The sequence below is a fragment of the Lutjanus erythropterus genome, chromosome 20, assembly GCF_056507025.1.
Source record: "Lutjanus erythropterus isolate fLutEry1 chromosome 20, fLutEry1.hap2, whole genome shotgun sequence".
NCBI classification, from domain to species: domain Eukaryota; kingdom Metazoa; phylum Chordata; class Actinopteri; order Lutjaniformes; family Lutjanidae; genus Lutjanus; species Lutjanus erythropterus.
The window spans coordinates 31,583,657-31,606,558 of NC_139336.1; the positions used below are offsets into that span (position 1 = coordinate 31,583,657).

The 22,902-nt window shown below is 38.2% G+C and overlaps 1 protein-coding gene and 1 long non-coding RNA gene across 4 annotated transcripts in view; one reads left to right on the top strand and one right to left on the bottom strand.

Annotated features, from left to right (window-relative positions):
- The first annotated feature begins 169 nt into the window (after window positions 1–169).
- On the top strand, window positions 170–21,655 carry LOC146308727 (uncharacterized). Its single transcript, XR_014772623.1, has 3 exons — window positions 170–471; window positions 20,446–20,530; window positions 21,577–21,655. It is a non-coding gene; the product is annotated as an uncharacterized LOC146308727 (long non-coding RNA).
- The window catches only part of LOC146308728 (kinesin-like protein KIF2A), a 44,196-nt gene continuing 42,373 nt past the window's right edge, over window positions 21,080–22,902 (bottom strand). For all 3 annotated transcript variants that reach the window (XM_084745807.1, XM_084745806.1, XM_084745808.1), the window contains one exon: window positions 21,080–21,870. In XM_084745807.1, the coding sequence (XP_084601933.1) occupies window positions 21,785–21,870 (86 nt within the window). In that variant the 3' untranslated portion in view covers window positions 21,080–21,784. The remainder of the gene's footprint in view (window positions 21,871–22,902) is intronic.

Genomic DNA, 22,902 nt, shown 5'->3' on the forward strand with positions numbered 1-22,902 from the left:
ATTTTCAGTTGTGTTTGAGGCTTTGGTGTGAACCTTTGATAATCTGTTCAATAGGAAAATCTGGGCGAGTCCTTCCCTGTGAAACTGTTGGATTTGAGGAGAGCAAAGGACTGCAGGACCTCTAACTCTGTGAATTCAGTCAAACCAGAGTTTGAGATTTGAGAAACACAAATGCAGGACACAGGTCAGGACTGTGTTGATAAGAAAAGAGTCTTTTATTGTGAAGGGGATGTCAGCGGTGAAACAACTATCTGACTGAGGAGCAGGAGAAGATTTACTGCAGGTAGATGAGCTGAAGCTGTGCAGGCAGGGAGGGAGGGATGATGAGCTGATTGTTAGCAGGTGTGATGACCAGAGCCAGGACAACACACACACACACACAGACACAGACAGAGTCAGAGACAGAGACAGACAGGGGGGCACTGGGAAGGAGAAAACACCAGGGAACCTGCAGACTGACAGATGATTTTGGTGAGTTTTATTTTGTTTCTGTCGAGTTTGAATGAAGTGTGTTTAATGATGATCTGCTGGGTGACATGATGTTTCTGTTAATGGAGGAGAGGCATTTGTTTTGGTCTGAGATGCAGATGGTCTTGCGTGACATCTAGTGGCAGTGAATGTTGCAGAACCTTTAACCTTTTCAAGGTTTCATTCATCCAATGAAATGGCTCAATATCTACATGATGGATTGGCACAAAATATTGTGCAGACTTTGTTGATTTACAGATGATGAATCCTGCTGACTCTTGTTTGTAGTTGTGGGTGAAATGTTTCATCAACTATTGGAAGAATTTCCTTTTTTGACATTCCCATCAGCCTCTGCTGTACTTTGTCTTTAGTGCTAATTAGCAAACGCTAACATGCTAAACTAAGATGGTGAATATGGTAAACATTAGCATTGGTAGCACCGTCAATTAGGGCTGCAACTGATGATTATTTTCATAATCAATTAATTGGTTGATTATTTTCTCAAGTATTAATTGTTTGGTTAATAAAAAGTCAGTAAATGTCTGTCAGTGATTCCCAGAACACAGGATGACGTTCTAAAATGCCGTTTTGCCCACAGTGCAAATATATTCAGTTAATAAGATATTCAATTAATTTAATAATCGATTACTCAGTTAATTGTTGCAGTATTTTAGCAAGTTGCTGTTAGCATGTCGCTAAAAGCACTGCTGTCTCAGTGCACCCTCACAGAGCAGCTAGCATGGCTGTGAACATTTTTATTTAAAACATTTATCTGTTTGAAATTCTTCTTTTAATGCATTATATCAGGGTCCACACAAATGATGTAAACATTATCGTATGACTTAGAATAAATGCTCTAACTCCTAGAGCTTTCTGTAAAACTCGACTCGTAATAGAAAGCAGTAATTCTGAGTTAGAATAAATAATAAATAACGTAAAGCAAGTAAGGACGAAGAAAGTAAATAAAAATAAGACAATCACTTCACAAAAAGAAAAAGGGTAAGAAAAAAATAAATTAAACAAAAGACCGAAGAATATTACACAAACAGGTGTTTAAATTGTAAATTTTCAAACTTGTAAGCATCATAAACAACTTTCTATTTACCTCCACTGTATTGAGGTGGAGACAGAAATCTGAAAACAGTCAGACACACATCACAAAACTTATCTGCATGACTCCTATAGAGAAGGGTTTTTTTGTGATTTGGGTGAACTGATCCTTTAAACATGTGACAGTAGTAGTATCTGAGGTGAAGGTATTTCTTGTCTCAGTCACAGAACTCTTCTGTCCATCGCTGATATTCTCCATGTATTTAAAGACATAATCCCGGCAGGTTTCTGGTCCAGTTTTCATTCCAGTGTGTGTGAGACTCTGTAGTATTATATGATCCCTTTCAGTGTGGCCTCTGGGCCATCCAAGGCCTTAATATCCAACAAGACACTTGCTCCGCAGACGGAACAGACAGCAGAAAAAACAGGGCATGCAGCATTAAAGCAACAACTGAAACTCTGTACAGTCCACAGCAACAATCCCTTTATATGATTCATCTGCTTGCAATACCTCTGATCCACCTGTCGGTGGTGTTCTGTTTCCCACATGTGCTGCTGCTGCCGGGAGACACTTGCGTTGTGTCTCTCCGGCTTTTTGCTCTTTTCACCTGGAAGGAGACGGAGCGGGAATGGACCTGGTGTTTCTGCTGGACCTCTGGGAGGGACAGACGGACGCAGTATTTCCACAAAGCTTTCACTCACAGAGACCTGCTAATCTTTCAGTATTTTTACCAAAACTGACTGAAGAATGGGCCGGAAGTGATTCAGCATGAATGTTGACAAGGCTGGATTGATCCTTTTTCTGTAATGAACCTGGAGATGAGGAGGAAAATCAGCGGTGCCCTGATGAGAGCAAACATTATTTCACTGCTTCTGTCCACTGAACTGAATATTTTAATACAAGGAGGACGCAAAAGAAGAAGAAGAAGAAGAAGAAGAAGCCACCTCATATCTCCAATCCAAAAACACAAACAATTTGTGCACAAAAAAAGTCAGATGCCACCCAAGGTAGGGTCATAATTTTTCAAGTCTGTCTCACATTTATAATCAGAAAAAACTTTTGCTTGCTGTGATCATCTCTTATGTTCATACTGACCATTAAAAGACTTCTAATGTTCTTCCGATGTAAATGATGTTGGACAAAATTGACATAATTTTGTGCAAAAACATATTTAAAACTTTATATCAAGTTTATATGAAGATCAGCATCTGAGTTTGTCAAATAAAGTGAATATCTTCCCAGAATAACAAACTTTTTACTATGAAATTAAATTATATAGTTATGATTGGCTTCTTCCACTGTCTCCTGTGGTAGAGCACTGCAGTGAGGTCCCGTGGGAACCAACACAAATGTCACAGCAGAGGGCGGTCAAAAAATAAACTGCGCCATTTTCACAGGATGAAACTTGTTGAAAGTAGTTTCATTATTAACTTTTATTCCCAGGAACTACTTTTTAAGGAACTAAAAGGACTGCCACCACAGTCTGAAGACTTGCTAAGATTTGGCAAATTGGGCAAAACAAAACTGTCCACTGACGTATGAAAAACAAGGCAGTTTGTTCACTTCATCTTCATGCAACAACGAAGGCAAGGAGCTCAACGTCGGTAGGCTTTTTTCTGCAACACCATGTTGTGTCAATGCGCAGTTTACAAAAAAATCTGATTTTGTGAAGAACGAATCTTTTCTTGGTCAGTTTAAACTGGAAGAACTATCAGAGCAACCAAAAGCCTGGTTCAATGTTCAGATTGGCCACTGACTGATTATTTTAAGACTGACTTGAAAACTTATGCACCTACAGTGTCCTTTAAACCCACGAGAGCTTTTGGAGTAAGGGTGTGTGGAGCGGTTGTACCTCTTGTTCACTTCATTTTACTATGCTGTTGTTTTTATGCCCGGCTTCCACGCCACACGGGAGTGTCTGTTCCCACTCTCTGTGTGATCAGCAATGTCTTCAACCCACCACAAAAGCCAAAATCATTCTCTAATACTGTAGTTAATCAACTGTGTAACCTCATTGTTGTTTTTTGCACTAGTTTACGGTGGAAATATACTGTAGTTACCATCTCATGTTGCTACATTTGAACACCTCTGTAGTGCATGACACCTTTTTTTAATTAAGTTCAGGGTATACTGTGTGTGCAGGTACGCACATTTTGTCAGGATATGAAAATAATGGAAGTAAATGTGCCAAACAGATGACAGTTCTAGAGGAGAAGTGTTTAGATCAGGGGTTTTCAAAGTCTGACACTGTGCGTCCCCCCCATCACCCTCCAGCCTCCTATTCTCCTATTATTGTTTGTCTTACTTCTGTTTCAAGGATAATCATGCTCCTAGTTATACACTGTGGTCGAATAGTCCAAAAAATAGTCCTATGTCTTGTCTGCACACTTTGTTGAGCTCGAGGAAAAACGTCTTGAGGTCAAGCAAAGATGAACATATTTGACTGCAGCCGTGCAGGAAAATAGTCCCGTGCAGGCCTCTGTCTTGTGGTGTTCCCCAAGGCTCCATTGTACGCCTGCTTTATATTTTTGAAATTTGCATGACAGTTTTAAAAATTTCTTAATGTGTGACTTGGTGATCACACTGTCTTGATATAACCGCTGGTTTATTAAGAATAAACACCACGTGATGTGTTGGCAAATTGGCACCATTAAAATTTAGCTGAATTAGCTGTTAGCAGTCCCTATTTGCAGTGTTCCCATGGACGTGCAGACAGCTGTCACTGGATCATGTTGATATTGAAGAAAACTTAAAAACGTGATAATTTTCAGGCAAGTTCTGGACTTATGAGAAGCGCTTTTTCTCCTTCAGTTTCAACCTGTATTTATGGATGTTCATTCATGACGGACATCAGATAAATAATATCATTAGAAAGCGTAGGGCACGCTGAATCTAAAAATATCATGTCTGTATGTTCGGATTTGACTGAGTTATGACTCTGCACAAATTGCGCCAAAAAATTGCACTCCTTATCAATCGGGCACTAATGGTTTTAAAGTATCTTATTTGCTTCCCTAACTTTATTCGTGCACCTGTCCCCTACCCTCACACTTTGAAAACCCCTGATTTAGACAGTATCCAAACTTTAATTCTAGAAAGAACAGGAGATGTGTATCAAGAGCATTAAGACTAGATTTCCATTACTTTTGGTGACTATACCTTTTTAATCTAATGTTGTCCATGTCTGAGATGGAAAAGTGGCTTTAACAGAAAACTGACGATGTCTTTTAACCTTTTAGTTGAGCGCAGAGGTCGAGTGTGTTGCTGTAATCGTGGACAATAAGCTATTTTGCAACAAGTCGTGGACTTCTTGCATCGAGTTTCCGTTGTGCTGTGGGTGGCTACAAACATGTCGTTCCCTTTTTGGCCGTTTGGCTGCTGAGTTGAATGTCCGCCCATTTGGACCCCGACACTGTTCGGGGGCCCGTGGATGTGTCAGTGTACATACTGTAAAGATGTATATGTAGGACTTATATGTTTGAGAGTTATTTATTTACCTAAAAATCATGATGTTACTCTGGAAATTTCAGGTGAAATATATTTGAAATATGTAGCATTTTGTTTGTCACTTTGGCGGTCATTAAGGCTACGGACCAACACATGAAGGGTTTTTTTTGTTTTTGTTTTTACCAGTGCAATATTATTCCAATCACAGCCAGGCAGAACCACTATCACAGCAGGGGCACAATCTACCACAACACAAGCTATATACAGGCAGTTCAGTCTGAAATCATACACCACGCACCACCTGCAGTTGTGTTTCACACCTCGTCGTAAAAAACTATTTGTATTCGATGCTACTGTTGACCTCTGCTGTCTCTTTACAACAGTCAACTGCTGAGCATTTTATAGGACTTCCTGTACCTATTTTTCAAACTGGAGTATTTTACAAAACCTTTGAAATATTACTGGAGAGACTGGTTTTTCAGTCAGTGGGTGCATGGAAAAAAAAAAAAGAGAAACCCCCATAACGAAGCAGCTCTATTTAACAAGCTGTTTGCATGTCATCCAGTCAGATTGGAACTACTTAACCTTCATGCTTAACAATAATAAACCAGTTGTGTTGTCCACAATGTCCTCACTGTCTAATGAAGTATATATCAAAACATTCTGCTGGTTATATTTGAGATTATTGCAATTATTGCCACATTTGGGTAAGAAGTAACGCGCTTAGAGACCTACAGAGGTTTGTCTTCAGCTCATGTTTAAAAATACAGTGCAGTATTAGTTTTAGTTGTTAGGAAAACTTTTTGTGGTACTACTTTTTAATAAAACACCCCTTATAAAGAGATTATAAGTTGTATCTAATTGGTTTATTAAGTGAAAAATGTATTTTTAACCCTTTTACATCACATTCCCGGTCATTGCTCACCTGTTTAGCAATATGTGCTAACAAAACACAACAAAATCAATTTATTTGTATTCTTTTATCAAAATTAATCATTTTTTATGTAAAACAAAATATAATATTTGTTTTTATAATAAAATGACATCCACCCATCAGTCAGTCAAATGTTTACAAGCACAGAGCCAACATTTGTTAGTTAGGCTAGTTAGCAACAGCTAGATTCTCTTACAATGCCGTTTCATCTAGACTTTAATGTATACGTAATGGAATAGTTTGACATCTTGGGAATGTGCTAATTATCTCTTTGGCTAAGAGTTAGATCAGCGATGTCACTCTCACATCCATCGGCAGCCAGTTAGCTTAGCTTACTTTAGCATGAAGACTAGGAGCTGGGGGATTCTGCTAGCTTTGGTGCGTAGCAAAGTTCTGACCAAGAAATGGTTAATTGTTAATTGTGGTTTTAACCAAACAAGATTTGCCTTCAGACAGAACCAGGCTAGCTGTTTCCCCCCTGTTTCCATACTATGATAAGCTAACTAGCTTCTGGCTGTAGCTTTATATAGACTAGAGACATGAGAATGGTATCGAATTTCTCATGCAACTTTCTGCCAGCAAACAACTTTTTGTAAAATATTTAATAGCTTAGTTAAAAGCTAAGAATGAGGGTTGCCAGGTTGTGAAAAATCCTTTTTGACCACTTAGGAGGAAACGGCTAATTGTTGACTTCACACCTCAGTTGTTGAACAGATTGAACAAACAAGATTTGGTGAGTTAATTATGGAGCTTTAGAGGTGCTGGTATGTGGATTTTGTTGCCTTCAAGCAAAGCCAGGCTAGCTGTTTGCCTCTCTCTCCAGTCATTATGCTAAGCTAACTGTCTTCTGACTGTAGCATTACTCACAACTTATAAATCCTATATAAAGGGTGCTTTTTATTAAGTTGTACATGTAGTATGATTTACACTGGGGTGTTACTTATCTTATATTTAGTGGTGTTCCAACTGTAGGATCAGTTTTATTTTTTCAAAATACACAACTAAAATAAAATATTACAAATAATAAGTGTGGGTCAGTGACATACTATACTAAGCTGTCTTAATTTATGGTGGCAATAATTCATATATATTTTGGATATATGCAGTGTTTGAATTTAGATTCATGCTCAAATTTGATTTATTTTAACCCCTTTATTTAGCATTTATAAGCAGTATATAAACATTAACTGTAACACAACACACTAATGCAGTTTTTTTCCTCATTTATCTGTAACAGTCTTCTTACAGTATCCATAAGTGGATAATAAACAGTTAATATATGATAGCAGAACCTAACATGGTTATAACCAAATGTCTTACAGTAATGGGTTCTAGGCACTCTTATAAACAGTATTAAACATGCATAAAGAGTTTTTAAATGCTTTATGCAGATTTATCCACAATCTAATTCTGTTTTAAAGCATTCATGTACCGTTTGTTACAAAATGCTGCAACTACAACAGTATTATTAACCATTTATTATTAAGTGTTAATATACTGCTTTTAAATGCTGTACAGGGGGCTTTAAAATAAAGTGTTTCCAGTATTTCTCTGTCTTCTGTTAGCAGCTGTATTCAGACGGCCATGAGCTCTTTTTATGTGGTTTGACTGGAAAGTGTCTGAATCTTCTCATTCATGACGTTGACGACCACTGATGAAAGCACTGTGTGTATTTTGATCGATGAACAACATCAGTACCAGAATGACTTTTGAAGAAGTGATTTTGAGTCACATGTTGTTGTTTTCAGACAGAGGATACAGTAGGTACTGATGTCTCCTAGTTCATATGTGTTCAGGCAGATGTGGTTCACCTCTGCTCGGGCCCACGGCTCTCTCTACCATTGTCTGTACTGTGGAATAAATACAATTGGACGGAAACTCAACACTTGTTTGTGTGATTTTTATTAGCCGTGCGAAAGCTGCGTGTCTCTGTGGATAAAAATGTTGAAGTCTGTTGGTCAGAAACTTTTGTGATTTTCTAACTTTTACCTTCTGCAGGTCGACATTTGTGGTTTTGATTGAATAGTGTCCGTTTTTGTGATTGGGGTTACCCATAGCTGCTACGGCTAATGTTAGCTGTGTTAGCCTCACCCTTTCAGTGTTTCCTGTTTTTTGTGACCAAGTTAGCTAACTAGTTTATGGTTATGGACAGGTGCTGCACAATCATCACATCACATCAACCTATTAATCAATCCTCAACTTTTAGCAGCACAGAATGATTCATTAGTTAGCTAGCAACAGCTAGATGCTCTTTAACTGCCTTTCATCTGGACTTTAATGGTTAAAGGAAAACATTTTTTTAAAATGCGCTAATTCTTTTTTTAAAGCAAAGAGTTACATGATTGATATCACTCTCAGCAGCCAGTTACCTTAGCTCAGCTTAGCATGGAGACTTTGTAACAAGGGAGGAACAGCTAGCGTGGGTTCCTAGCAATTGTCTGACTAAGAAATTTGGCACATAACCCACCATAAAAATAGCTCATTTTAGTTTAAAACAAACAAGATTTGACTGCTTAATTAGTGAGCCTTAGACATGCTAGTTCATGGATTTTGTTGCCTTCAGACAGAGCCACGCTAGCTCTTTCCATGCTAAGCTAACTGGCTTCTGGCTGTAGTTTGAGGCTACAGATATGAGAGTGGTATCGTTTTTTCTCATGTAACTGTATGCATGTATGTATGAATGTATGTTACCCCGCCACGGTGCCCATACTTACTATGCATATATGTATGTATGTATGTATGTATGTATGTATGTATGTGGCCCGGACACGGCACCCATACTTACTTTAGATGTATGTATGTATGTACGTATGTATGTATGTATGTATGTGACCCCGACACGGTACCCATACTTACTTTAGATGTATGTATGTATGTATGTATGTGACCCCGACACGGTACCCATACTTACTAAAGATGTATGTATGAATGTATGTGACCCCGACACGGTACCCATACTTACTAAAGATGTATGTACGTATGTATGTGACCCCAACATGGTACCCGTACTTACTAAAGATGTATGTATGTATGTATGTGTATGTATGTATGTAACCCTGACATGGTACCCATACTTACTATGTATGTATGTATGTATGTATGTATGTGATGCTGACACGGTACCCATACTTACTAAAGATGTATGTATGTATGTATGTATGTATGTATGTATGTGACGCCGACACGGTACCCATACTTACTAAAGATGTATGTATGTAAGTGACGCCGACACGGTACCCATACTTACTAAAGATGTATGTATGTATGTATGTATGTGTGTATGTGACGCCGACACGGTACCCATACTTACTAAAGACGTATGTATGTATGTATGTATGTATGTATGTGACCCCCGACACGGTACCCATACTTACTAAAGATGTATGTATGTATGAATGTATGTATGTATGTATGTATGTGACCCCGACACCGTACCCATACTTACTAAACATGTATGTATGTATGTATGTATGTACGTATGTATGTATGTATGTATGTATGTGACACCGACACGGTACCCATACTTACTAAAGATGTATGTATGTGACGCCGACACGGTACCCATACTTACTAAAGATGTATGTATGTATGTGACGCCGACACGGTACCCATACTTATTAAAGATGTATGTATGTATGTATGTATGTATGTATGTGACCCCGACACGGTACCCATACTTACTAAAGATGTATGTATGTATGTATGTATGTGACGCCGACACGGTACCCATACTTACTAAAGATGTTTGTATGTATGTATGTATGTATGTATGTGACGCCGACACGGTACCCATACTTACTAAAGATGTATGTATGTATGTATGTATGTGACCCCGACATGGTACCCATACTTACTAAAGATGTATGTATGTATGTATGTATGTATGTGACGCCGACACGGTACCCATACTTACTAAAGATGTATGTATGTATGTATATGACGCCGACACGGTTCCCATACTTACTAAAGATGTATGTATGTATGTATGTATGTATGTGACGGCGACACGGTACCCATACTTACTAAAGATGTATGTATGTATGTATGTATGTATGTGACGCCGACACGGTACCCATACTTACTAAAGATGTATGTATGTATGTGACGCCGACACGGTACCCATACTTACTAAAGATGTATGTATGTATGTATGTATGTATGTATGTGACCCCGACACCGTACCCATACTTACTAAACATGTATGTATGTATGTATGTATGTGACGCCGACACGGTACCCATACTTACTAAAGATGTTTGTATGTATGTATGTGACGCCGACATGGTACCCATACTTACTAAAGATGTATGAATGAATGTATGTATGTATGTGACACCGACACGGTACCCATACTTACTAAAGATGTATGTATGTATGTATGTATGTATGTATGCATGTGACGCCGACACGGTACCCATACTTACTAAAGATGTATGTATTTGTGTATGTATATGTATGTGACGGCGACACGGTACCCATACTTACTAAAGATGTATGTATGTATGTATGTATGTGACGGCGACACGGTACCCATACTTACTAAAGATGTATGTATGTATGTATGTATGTATGTGACGGCGACACGGTACCCATACTTACTAAAGATGTATGTATGTATGTATGTATGTATGTATGTATGTATGTGACGGCGACACGGTACCCATACTTACTAAAGATGTATGTATGTATGTGACGGCGACACGGTACCCATACTTACAAAAGATGTATGTATGTATGTATGTATGTGACACCGACATGGTACCCATACTTACTAAAGATGTATGTATGTATGTATGTATGTATGTATGTATGTATGTATGTGACGCCGACACGGTACCCATACTTACTAAAGATGTATGTATGTATGTATGTATGTGACGCCGACACGGTACCCATACTTACTAAAGATGTATGTATGTATGTATGTGACGGCGACACGGTACCCATACTTACTAAAGATGTATGTATGTATGTATGTATGTATGTGACTCCGACATGGTACCCATACTTACTAAAGATGTATGTATGTGTGTATGTATGTATGTATGTGACGGCGACACGGTACCCATACTTACTAAAGATGTATGTATGTATGTATGTATGTGACGCCGACACGGTACCCATACTTACTAAAGATGTATGTATGTATGTATGTATGTATGTATGTATGTGACCCCGACATGGTACCCATACTTACGAAAGATGTATGTATGTATGTATGTACGTATGTGACGCCGACACAGTACCCATACTTACTAAATATGTATGTATGTATGTATGTGACGCCGACACGGTACCCATACTTACTAAAGATGTATGTATGTATGTATGTATGTATGTATGTGACCCCGACATGGTACCCATACTTACTAAAGATGTATGTATGTATGTATGTATGTGACGCCGACACGGTACCCATACTTACTAAAGATGTATGTATGTATGTATGTATGTATGTATGTGACGCCGACACGGTACCCATACTTACTAAAGATGTATGTATGTATGTATGTATGTATGTATGTATGTGACCTCGACATGGTACCCATACTTACTAAAGATGTATGTATGTATGTATGTATGTATGTGACGCCGACACAGTACCAATATTAACTGAAGATGTATGTATATATGTATGTATGTGACCCCAACACGGTACCCATACTTACTAAAGATGTATGTATGTATGTATGTATGTATGTATGTGACGCCGACACGGTACCCATACTTACTAAAGATGTATGTATGTATGTATGTATGTGACGCCGACACGGTACCCATACTTACTAAAGATGTATGTATGTATGTATGTATGTATGTATGTATGTATGTGACGCCGACACGGTACCCATACTTACTAAAGATGTATGTATTTGTGTATGTATATGTATGTGACGGCGACACGGTACCCATACTTACTAAAGATGTATGTATGTATGTATGTATGTGACGGCGACACGGTACCCATACTTACTAAAGATGTATGTATGTATGTATGTATGTATGTATGTGACGGCGACACGGTACCCATACTTACTAAAGATGTATGTATGTATGTATGTATGTATGTATGTATGTATGTGACGGCGACACGGTACCCATACTTACTAAAGATGTATGTATGTATGTGACGGCGACACGGTACCCATACTTACAAAAGATGTATGTAAGTATGTATGTATGTGACGCCGACATGGTACCCATACTTACTAAAGATGTATGTATGTATGTATGTATGTATGTATGTATGTATGTATGTGACGCCGACACGGTACCCATACTTACTAAAGATGTATGTATGTATGTATGTATGTGACGCCGACACGGTACCCATACTTACTAAAGATGTATGTATGTATGTATGTATGTATGTATGTATGTGACCCCGACATGGTACCCATACTTACTAAAGATGTATGTATGTATGTATGTACGTATGTGACGCCGACACAGTACCCATACTTACTAAAGATGTATGTATGTATGTATGTATGTATGTGACGCCGACACGGTACCCATACTTACTAAAGATGTATGTATGTATGTATGTATGTATGTATGTATGTGACCCCGACATGGTACCCATACTTACTAAAGATGTATGTATGTATGTATGTATGTATGTATGTATGTGACGCCGACACGGTACCCATACTTACTAAAGATGTATGTATGTATGTATGTATGTATGTATGTGACGCCGACACGGTACCCATACTTACTAAAGATGTATGTATGTATGTATGTATGTATGTATGTATGTATGTATGTGACCTCGACATGGTACCCATACTTACTAAAGATGTATGTATGTATGTATGTATGTATGTATGTGACGCCGACACAGTACCAATATTAACTGAAGATGTATGTATGTATGTATGTATGTGACCCCAACACGGTACCCATACTTACTAAAGATGTATGTATGTATGTATGTATGTATGTATGTGACGCCGACACGGTACCCATACTTACTAAAGATGTATGTATGTATGTATGTATGTGACGCCGACACGGTACCCATACTTACTAAAGATGTATGTATGTATGTATGTATGTATGTATGTATGTATGTATGTATGTGACGCCGACACGGTACCCATACTTACTAAAGATGTATGAATGTATGTATGTATGTGACACCGACACGGTATCCATACTTACTAAAGATGTATGTATGTATGTATGTATGTATGTATGTATGTATGTATGTGACCCCGACACGGTACCCATACTTACTAAAGATGTATGTATGTATGTATGTATGTGACGCCGACACGGTACCCATACTTACTAAAGATGTATGTATGTATGTATGTATGTATGTATGTGACCCCGACACGGTACCCATACTTACTAAAGATGTATGTATGTATGTATGTATGTATGTATGTATGTATGTATGTGACGCCGACACGGTACCCATACTTACTAAAGATGTATGAATGTATGTATGTATGTGACACCGACACGGTATCCATACTTACTAAAGATGTATGTATGTATGTATGTATGTATGTATGTATGTATGTATGTATGTGACCCCGACACGGTACCCATACTTACTAAAGATGTATGTATGTATGTATGTATGTGACGCCGACACGGTACCCATACTTACTAAAGATGTATGTATGTATGTATGTATGTATGTATGTGACCCCGACATGGAACCCATACTTACTAAAGATGTATGTATGTATGTATGTATGTATGTGACGCCAACACGGTACCCATACTTACTAAAGATGTATGTATGTATGTGATGCCGACACGGTACCCATACTTACTAAAGAAGCATGTATGTATGTATGTATGTATGTATGTATGTATGTGACCTCGACATGGTACCCATACTTACTAAAGATGTATGTATGTATGTATGTATGTATGTATGTATGTGACGCCGACACAGTACCCATATTAACTAAAGATGTATGTATGTATGTATGTATGTGACCTCGACACGGTACCCATACTTACTAAAGATGTATGTATGTGTGTATGTATGTATGTATGTGACGCCGACATGGTACCCATACTTACTAAAGATGTATGTATGTATGTATGTATGTGACGGCGACACGGTACCCATACTTACTAAAGATGTATGTATGTATGTATGTATGTATGTATGTGACCCCGACATGGTACCCATACTTACTAAAGATGTATGTATGTATGTATGTATGTATGTATGTGACGCCGACACGGTACCCATACTTACTAAAGATCTATGTATGTACGTATGTATGTGACGCCGACACGGTACCCATACTTACTAAAGATGTATGTATGTATGTATGTATGTGACACCGACACGGTACCCATACTTACTAAAGATGTATGTATGTATGTATATATGTATGTATGTGACACCGACACGGTACCCATAGTTACTAAAGATGTATGTATGTATGTATGTATGTGACCCCGACACGGTACCCATACTTACTAAAGATGTATGTATGTATGTATGTATGTATGTGACCTCGACATGGTACCCATACTTACTAAAGATGTATGTATGTATGTATGTATTTATGTATGTATGTATGTATGTGACGCCGACACAGTACCCATATTAACTAAAGATGTATGTATGTATGTATGTATGTGACCCCAACACGGTACCCATACTTACTAAAGATGTATGTAAGTATGTATGTATGTATGTATGTATGTATGTATGTATGTGATGCTGACACGGTACCCATACTTACTAAAGATGTATGTATGTATGTATGTATGTGACGTCGACACGGTACCCATACTTACTAAAGATGTATGTATGTATGTATGTATGTATGTGACACCGACATGGTACCCATACTTAATAAAGATGTATGTATGTATGTGACGCCGACACGGTACCCATACTTAATAAAGATGTATGTATGTATGTATGTATGTATGTATGTATGTGACGCCGACACGGTACCCATACTTACTAAAGATCTATGTATGTACGTATGTATGTGACGCCGACACGGTACCCATACTTACTAAAGATGTATGTATGTATGTATGTATGTGACACCGACACGGTACCCATACTTACTAAAGATGTATGTATGTATGTATATATGTATGTATGTGACACCGACACGGTACCCATAGTTACTAAAGATGTATGTATGTATGTATGTATGTGACCCCGACACGGTACCCATACTTACTAAAGATGTATGTATGTATGTATGTATGTATGTGACCTCGACATGGTACCCATACTTACTAAAGATGTATGTATGTATGTATGTATTTATGTATGTATGTATGTATGTGACGCCGACACAGTACCCATATTAACTAAAGATGTATGTATGTATGTATGTATGTGACCCCAACACGGTACCCATACTTACTAAAGATGTATGTATGTATGTATGTATGTATGTATGTATGTATGTATGTATGTGATGCTGACACGGTACCCATACTTACTAAAGATGTATGTATGTATGTATGTATGTGACGTCGACACGGTACCCATACTTACTAAAGATGTATGTATGTATGTATGTATGTATGTGACACCGACATGGTACCCATACTTAATAAAGATGTATGTATGTATGTGACGCCGACACGGTACCCATACTTAATAAAGATGTATGTATGTATGTATGTATGTATGTATGTATGTGACGGCGACATGGTACCCATACTTACTAAAGATGTATGTATGTATGTATGTGACGCCGACACGGTACCCATACTTACTAAAGATGTATGCATGTATGTATGTGACGCTGACACGGTACCCATACTTTCTAAAGATGTATGTATGTATGTATGTATGTGACCCCGACACGGTACCCATACTTACTAAAGATGTATGTATGTATGTATGTATGTGACCCCGACACGGTACCCATACTTACTAAAGATGTATGTATGTGTGTATGTATGTATGTATGTGACGGCGACACGGTACCCATACTTACTAAAGATGTATGTATGTATGTATGTATGTATGTGACGCCGACACGGTACCCATACTTACTAAAGATGTATGTATGTATGTATGTATGTATGTATGTATGTATGTGACCCCGACATGGTACCCATACTTACTAAAGATGTATGTATGTATGTATGTGACCCCGACACAGTAGCCATACTTACTAAAGATGTATGTATGTGTGTATGTATGTATGTATGTGATGCCGACACGGTACCCATACTTACTAAAGATGTATGTATGTATGTATGTATGTATGTATGTATGTATGTATGTATGTATGTGACGCCGACACGGTACCCATATTAACTAAAGATGTATGTATGTATGTATGTATGTATGTGACCCCGACACGGTACCCATACTTACTAAAGATGTATGTATGTATGTATGTATGTATGTGACCTCGACATGGTACCCATACTTACTAAAGATGTATGTATGTATGTATGTATTTATGTATGTATGTATGTATGTGACGCCGACACAGTACCCATATTAACTAAAGATGTATGTATGTATGTATGTATGTGACCCCAACACGGTACCCATACTTATTAAAGATGTATGTATGTATGTATGTATGTATGTATGTATGTATGTATGTATGTATGTGATGCCGACACGGTATCCATACTTACTAAAGATGTATGTATGTATGTATGTATGTATGTGACACCGACATGGTACCCATACTTAATAAAGATGTATGTATGTATGTGACGCCGACACGGTACCCATACTAACTAAAGATGTTTGTATGTATGTATGTATGTGACGCCGACACGGTACCCATACTTACTAAAGATGTATGTATGTATGTATGTATGTGACCCCGACACGGTACCCATACTTACTAAAGATGTATGTATGTATGTATGTATGTGACGCCGACACGGTACCCATACTTACTAAAGATGTATGTATGTATGTATGTATGTATGTATGTGACGCCGACACGGTACCCATACTTACTAAAGATGTATGAATGTATGTATGTATGTGACGCCGACACGGTACCCATACTTACTAAAGATGTATGTATGTATGTATGTATGTATGTATGTATGTGACCCCGACACGGTACCCATACTAACTAAAGATGTATGTATGTGTGTATGTATGTATGTATGTGATGCCGACACGGTACCCATACTTACTAAAGATGTATGTATGTATGTATGTATGTGACGGCGACACGGTACCCATATTAACTAAAGATGTATGTATGTATGTATGTATGTGACCCCAACACGGTACCCATACTTACTAAAGATGTATGTATGTATGTATGTATGTATGTATGTGACGGCGACATGGTACCCATACTTACTAAAGATGTATGTATGTATGTATGTATGTGACGCCGACATGGTACCCATACTTACTAAAGATGTATGTATGTATGTATATATGTATGTGACCCCGACACGGTACCCATACTTACTAAAGATGTATGTATGTATGTATGTATGTATGTATGTGACCCCGACACGGTACCCATACTTACTAAAGATGTATGTATGTATGTATGTATGTGACGTCGACACGGTACCCATACTTAATAAAGATGTATGTATGTATGTATGTATGTATGTATGTGACGGCGACACGGTACCCATACTTACTAAAGATGTATGTATGTATGTGACGGCGACACGGTACCCATACTTACAAAAGATGTATGTATGTATGTATGTATGTGACGCCGACATGGTACCCATACTTACTAAAGATGTATGTATGTATGTATGTATGTATGTATGTATGTGACCCGACATGGTACCCATACGTACTAAAGATGTATGTATGTATGTATGTATGTATGTATGTGTGTATGTATCTGACGCCGACACGGTAACCATACTTACTAAAGATGTATGTATGTATGTATGTATGTGACGCCGACACGGTACCCATACTTACTAAAGATGTATGAATGCATGTATGTATGTGACGCCGACACGGTATCCATACTTACTAAAGATGTATGTATGTATGTATGTATGTATGTATGTGACCCCGACACGGTACCCATACTTACTAAAGATGTATGTATGTATGTGACCCCGACACGGTACCCATACTTAATAAAGATGTATGTATGTGTGTATGTATGTATGTATGTATGTGACGGCGACACGGTACCCATACTTACTAAAGATGTATGTATGTATGTATGTATGTATGTATGTATGTATGTATGTATGTGACGCCGACACGGTACCCATACTTACTAAAGATGTATGTATGTATGTGATGCCGACACAGTACCCATACTTACTAAAGATGCATGCATGTATGTATGTATGTATGTATGTATGTATGTGACGCCGACACGGTACCCATACTTACTAAAGATGTATGTATGTATGTATGTGACCTCGACATGGTACCCATACTTACTGAAGATGTATGTATGTATGTATGTGACGCCGACACAGTACCCATATTAACTAAAGATGTATGTATGTATGTATGTATGTATGTATGTATGTATGTATGTGACGCCGACACGGTACCCATACTTACTAAAGATGTATGTATGTATGTGATGCCGACACAGTACCCATACTTACTAAAGATGCATGCATGTATGTATGTATGTATGTATGTATGTATGTGACGCCGACACGGTACCCATACTTACTAAAGATGTATGTATGTATGTATGTGACCTCGACATGGTACCCATACTTACTAAAGATGTATGTATGTATGTATGTGACCCCGACACGGTACCCATACTTACTAAAGATGTATGTATGTATGTATGTATGTATGTATGTATGTATGTATGTGACGCCGACACGGTACCCATACTTACTAAAGATGTATGTATGTATGTATGTATGTATGTGACGCCGACACGGTACCCATACTTACTAAAGATGTATGTATGTATGTATGTGACGCCGACACGGTACCCATACTTACTAAAGATGTATGTATGTATGTATGTATGTATGTATGTGACGCCGACACGGTACCCATACCTACTAAAGATGTATGTATGTATGTATGTATGTATGTATGTATGTATGTGTGTATGTATCTGACGCCGACACGGTACCCATACTTACTAAAGATGTATGTATGTATGTATGTATGTGACGCCGACACGGTACCCATACTCACTAAAGATGTATGAATGTATATATGTATGTGACACCGACACGGTATCCATACTTACTAAAGATGTATGTATGTATGTATGTATGTATGTATGTATGTATGTATGTACGTGACCCCGACACGGTACCCATACTTACTAAAGATGTATGTATGTATGTATGTATGTGACCCCGACACGGTACCCATACTTACTAAAGATGTATGTGACGGCGACACGGTATCCATACTTACTAAAGATGTATGTATGTATGTATGTATGTATGTATGTATGTATGTATGTGACGCCGACACGGTACCCATAGTTAATAAAGATGTATGTATGTATGTGATGCCGACACAGTACCCATACTTACTAAAGATGCATGCATGTATGTATGTATGTATGTATGTATGTATGTATGTATGTGACGCCGACACGGTACCCATACTTACTAAAGATGTATGTATGTATGTATGTGACCTCGACATGGTACCCATACTTACTAAAGATGTATGTATGTATGTATGTGACGCCGACACAGTACCCATATTAACTAAAGATGTATGTATGTATGTATGTGACCCCGACACGGTACCCATACTTACTAAAGATGTATGTATGTATGTATGTATGTATGTATGTGACGTCGACACGGTACCCATACTTACTAAAGATGTATGTATGTATGTATGTATGTATGTGACGCTGACACGGTACCCATACTTACTAAAGATGTATGTATGTATGTATGTATGTATGTATGTGACGCCGACACGGTACCCATACTTACTAAAGATGTATGTATGTATGTATGTGACGCCGACACGGTACCCATACTTACTAAAGATGTATGTATGTATGTATGTATGTATGTGATGCTGACACGGTATCCATACTTACATACATACATACATACATACATACATCTTTAGTATGTATGCCCCTCGCAGTCACTAAGTCCCACACCCCCCTGTTGAAGAGTCATGCTCTAGTGCCATCATCTGGTCAAAATTCATTTTTAAGTTTTGGAAACTAATAAGATTCCCCCCAGCTTCAGTTGCAGCAGTCTCCCAACACAGTTGGCAGGGGAAACTTTCAATGAGGGTTGGAGTGACATTTTCCCACAAGAAATCAGTTTTATTAGCCAAAGCAACAAAGACTTTTATCTAGCAGAACACAGGAGTCACTGGTTTCCCACTGCCTTGATCAAGTAGTTTGTAATATTGTGTGACTTTGGTGTTTTTAAAGGTTTGTTCGATTCACCAAAGTCAGAAAAACAACAGCAGCTCCTGTGTTCTGTCAGAGGAGTTTGGTCGCTTTGGAGAAAACAATATTTGGCTTATGTGATTTTCAATCTGAAAAGGCTGTCCTACAGGAAATTACAGTGGCGAAAATATTCAAAAGTACTGTGTATATTTATTACAGTAATATAATATATAACAAATATTGACCTTTTTCAGGTGGATAACTCACTGCTGAGGTTCCTGCACCAGTACTTCTGCTGCTTCTCCAAACTGGGGGCAAGTTGACCACCATCTACTGTAGGTAAGTACCACATTACCCCCTGAAAAACTTCTAGCTATCCCTTTAAATGAATTCTTTCATGGTACTTCACTAGAGAAAATGGTTCAAATAAATGTGTCAGAGAAACAAAAGTGTATTACTCTGCAGCTGCTAGTGCAGCTAGTTGCCAATAAATGCAGTATTTCCTATTTCAGTACATTTACAAAAAAAACTACAGTGAGCAGCTGTTTCAGGAAGTCTTTATACAAATTAAACTTTACTTTGGAGACTAATTTTAAAAGATTTAAGTCTTAATAGAAATTTAGGTGCCACAGGTTAGTGTAGAGAAATTGTAAATTACTGAGGGAGAGACAGACACAAATGTATTGTTGTTTTCATGGGATAGCATATAACAAAACATGAAAAATAACCATTTTCTGAAAATAATTGATCGCTCGATAAGTTCTCACAAATGATTAAATAAGAATCTAACTATATGAACTCTCATTAAATGTAAAATGTTATAAAGTCTGTCTGCAGTACTTATATCATAACCTTAACATTTACAGAATAAATAAAAACAAGTACAGCAACAAGAAGTAACCTTTCTTTATTTTGGCAAATTAAAAATTACTGTAATTGTTGTATGAACACTTTGAAATCAGTTGCTTTGTCTTTGACTATAGTGCCCCCTTCAGGCCAATTCATGTAATGCAAGGTTAGTTTTGTATTTTAAGCTTCCTCTCAGTCAAACATATATTACATACAGTATCAACACAAACACACATTGGCTCATTTTACACACAAACTCAACATGCCCTGTTCCCCCTCGAGCTGAAACAAGGGGACAAACAAGAAGAAAACCCTCCAAATATTGCACAAAATGGCAAAAGTTGTTTATAAAATTGGCCAAAGTGAGGATAAGCTATGATTGGATTCTATAAAAATGTATTTAAAACAAATAATTATTCACCTTTTTTTGTTTTAAAATGAAGCACTTGTGACTCATCACACATACAAAACCTTGTAGATACACTTCACAGGAGGATGGAAGAGCAAAGACGGTCTGCTCTCTGGTTGTTTTACAGGTGGACGGATGCATGATGGGAAGCGATGGCAGCCTGTACAGCAAAGAGGGTGAGGAGAGACCAAACGCACAGAGAGACAGTAAGTGATCAAACCACGGCTGAGCTGAGTCAGCTCTTCCTTCGACAGCGGCCTCCTCAGCGGCAGGCCGTCACCTTTCTGAACACAAGTCAATATTACAGTGAGATATCAGATATTTTTAATGTTTGTCTATAGTGCACGAGGCCTCTTCGGGGTGATCTGTTGGCTAGCTTGTTCCTCTTCCTGGAGAGCAGAGCGGAAAGATTTCACTTTATCTGAAAAAAAAAACCCGAATATCTCAGCACAGGTTACAATCAAGACAGAAATATCTGATTTATTCATGCTTCCAAGTCCTTTTCTGACAGGAAATACTCAACATGGCTGGCTTCATCTATCTGTTATGGGGCCCTATCTTACGCCCGGTGCAAACCCATTGCGCCGCCAGCACAAAGCAGGATACACCTATCAGATGTGCCCAAGTGCTCTCATTAATTCACAGGCGGGTTTAGGCCGAACTTGCAATAAACCAATCAGAAAGTCAGCTGTCATCACCTTTTAAGAGGTAGGTGCACCAGCAGCACAAGCGGAGGCAGCATGATGGCGGATTTACCAGGAAGAAACAAAGAGAAAAGATTTACAATGCAAGGAGACAGCTCCTGGTTCGAGAAGAGAATCCGCAAGACGTCTCCAAAACAGCTGCATGCCGAAATAGTTCAGTCTACAGTAACGCCTGCAAAAACCAATACAATAAATATGAACTGCAAATGTCATGCAGATATGTAACTGGTTATGTTTTAACCTGAAGCACCTTGAAATTGTGTTGTTTCGCAGCGGGTCAGAGGAGCGAGGAGGAGATGAGGAGTAGGTGGGAGAGGAGAAGAAAAAGGAGCACGGACAGCTGCGTATCTGCTCCTCCACCTGGCTCAGGTGGGCCAGCAGAACCGGGAAGCTTCGCAGCTAGACTGAATCTGTTCGCCTCCCCTCTCTACTGCACCATCTCTCTCCCCGCTCCTCAGTCAGCAGAGTTATTAATGATGATGATGATGATAATTAATTATAAAATACAACATACTTTCAACGTGCTTCAGTTTAAAATATAAGCAGTTGCATATCTGCATGACATTTGCGGTTCATTTACTGTATTGTTTTTTGCAGGCGTTAATGTAAAATTATTTACACACATTATTTACACATTTAGAGACGTCCTGCCGTCTCCATATATCGTGTTTTCACTCCTTAAAACAGGAGCTCTGTCTCCTCACTTTAAAAATCTTTTCTCTTTGTTTCCTCCTGGTAAATCCACCATC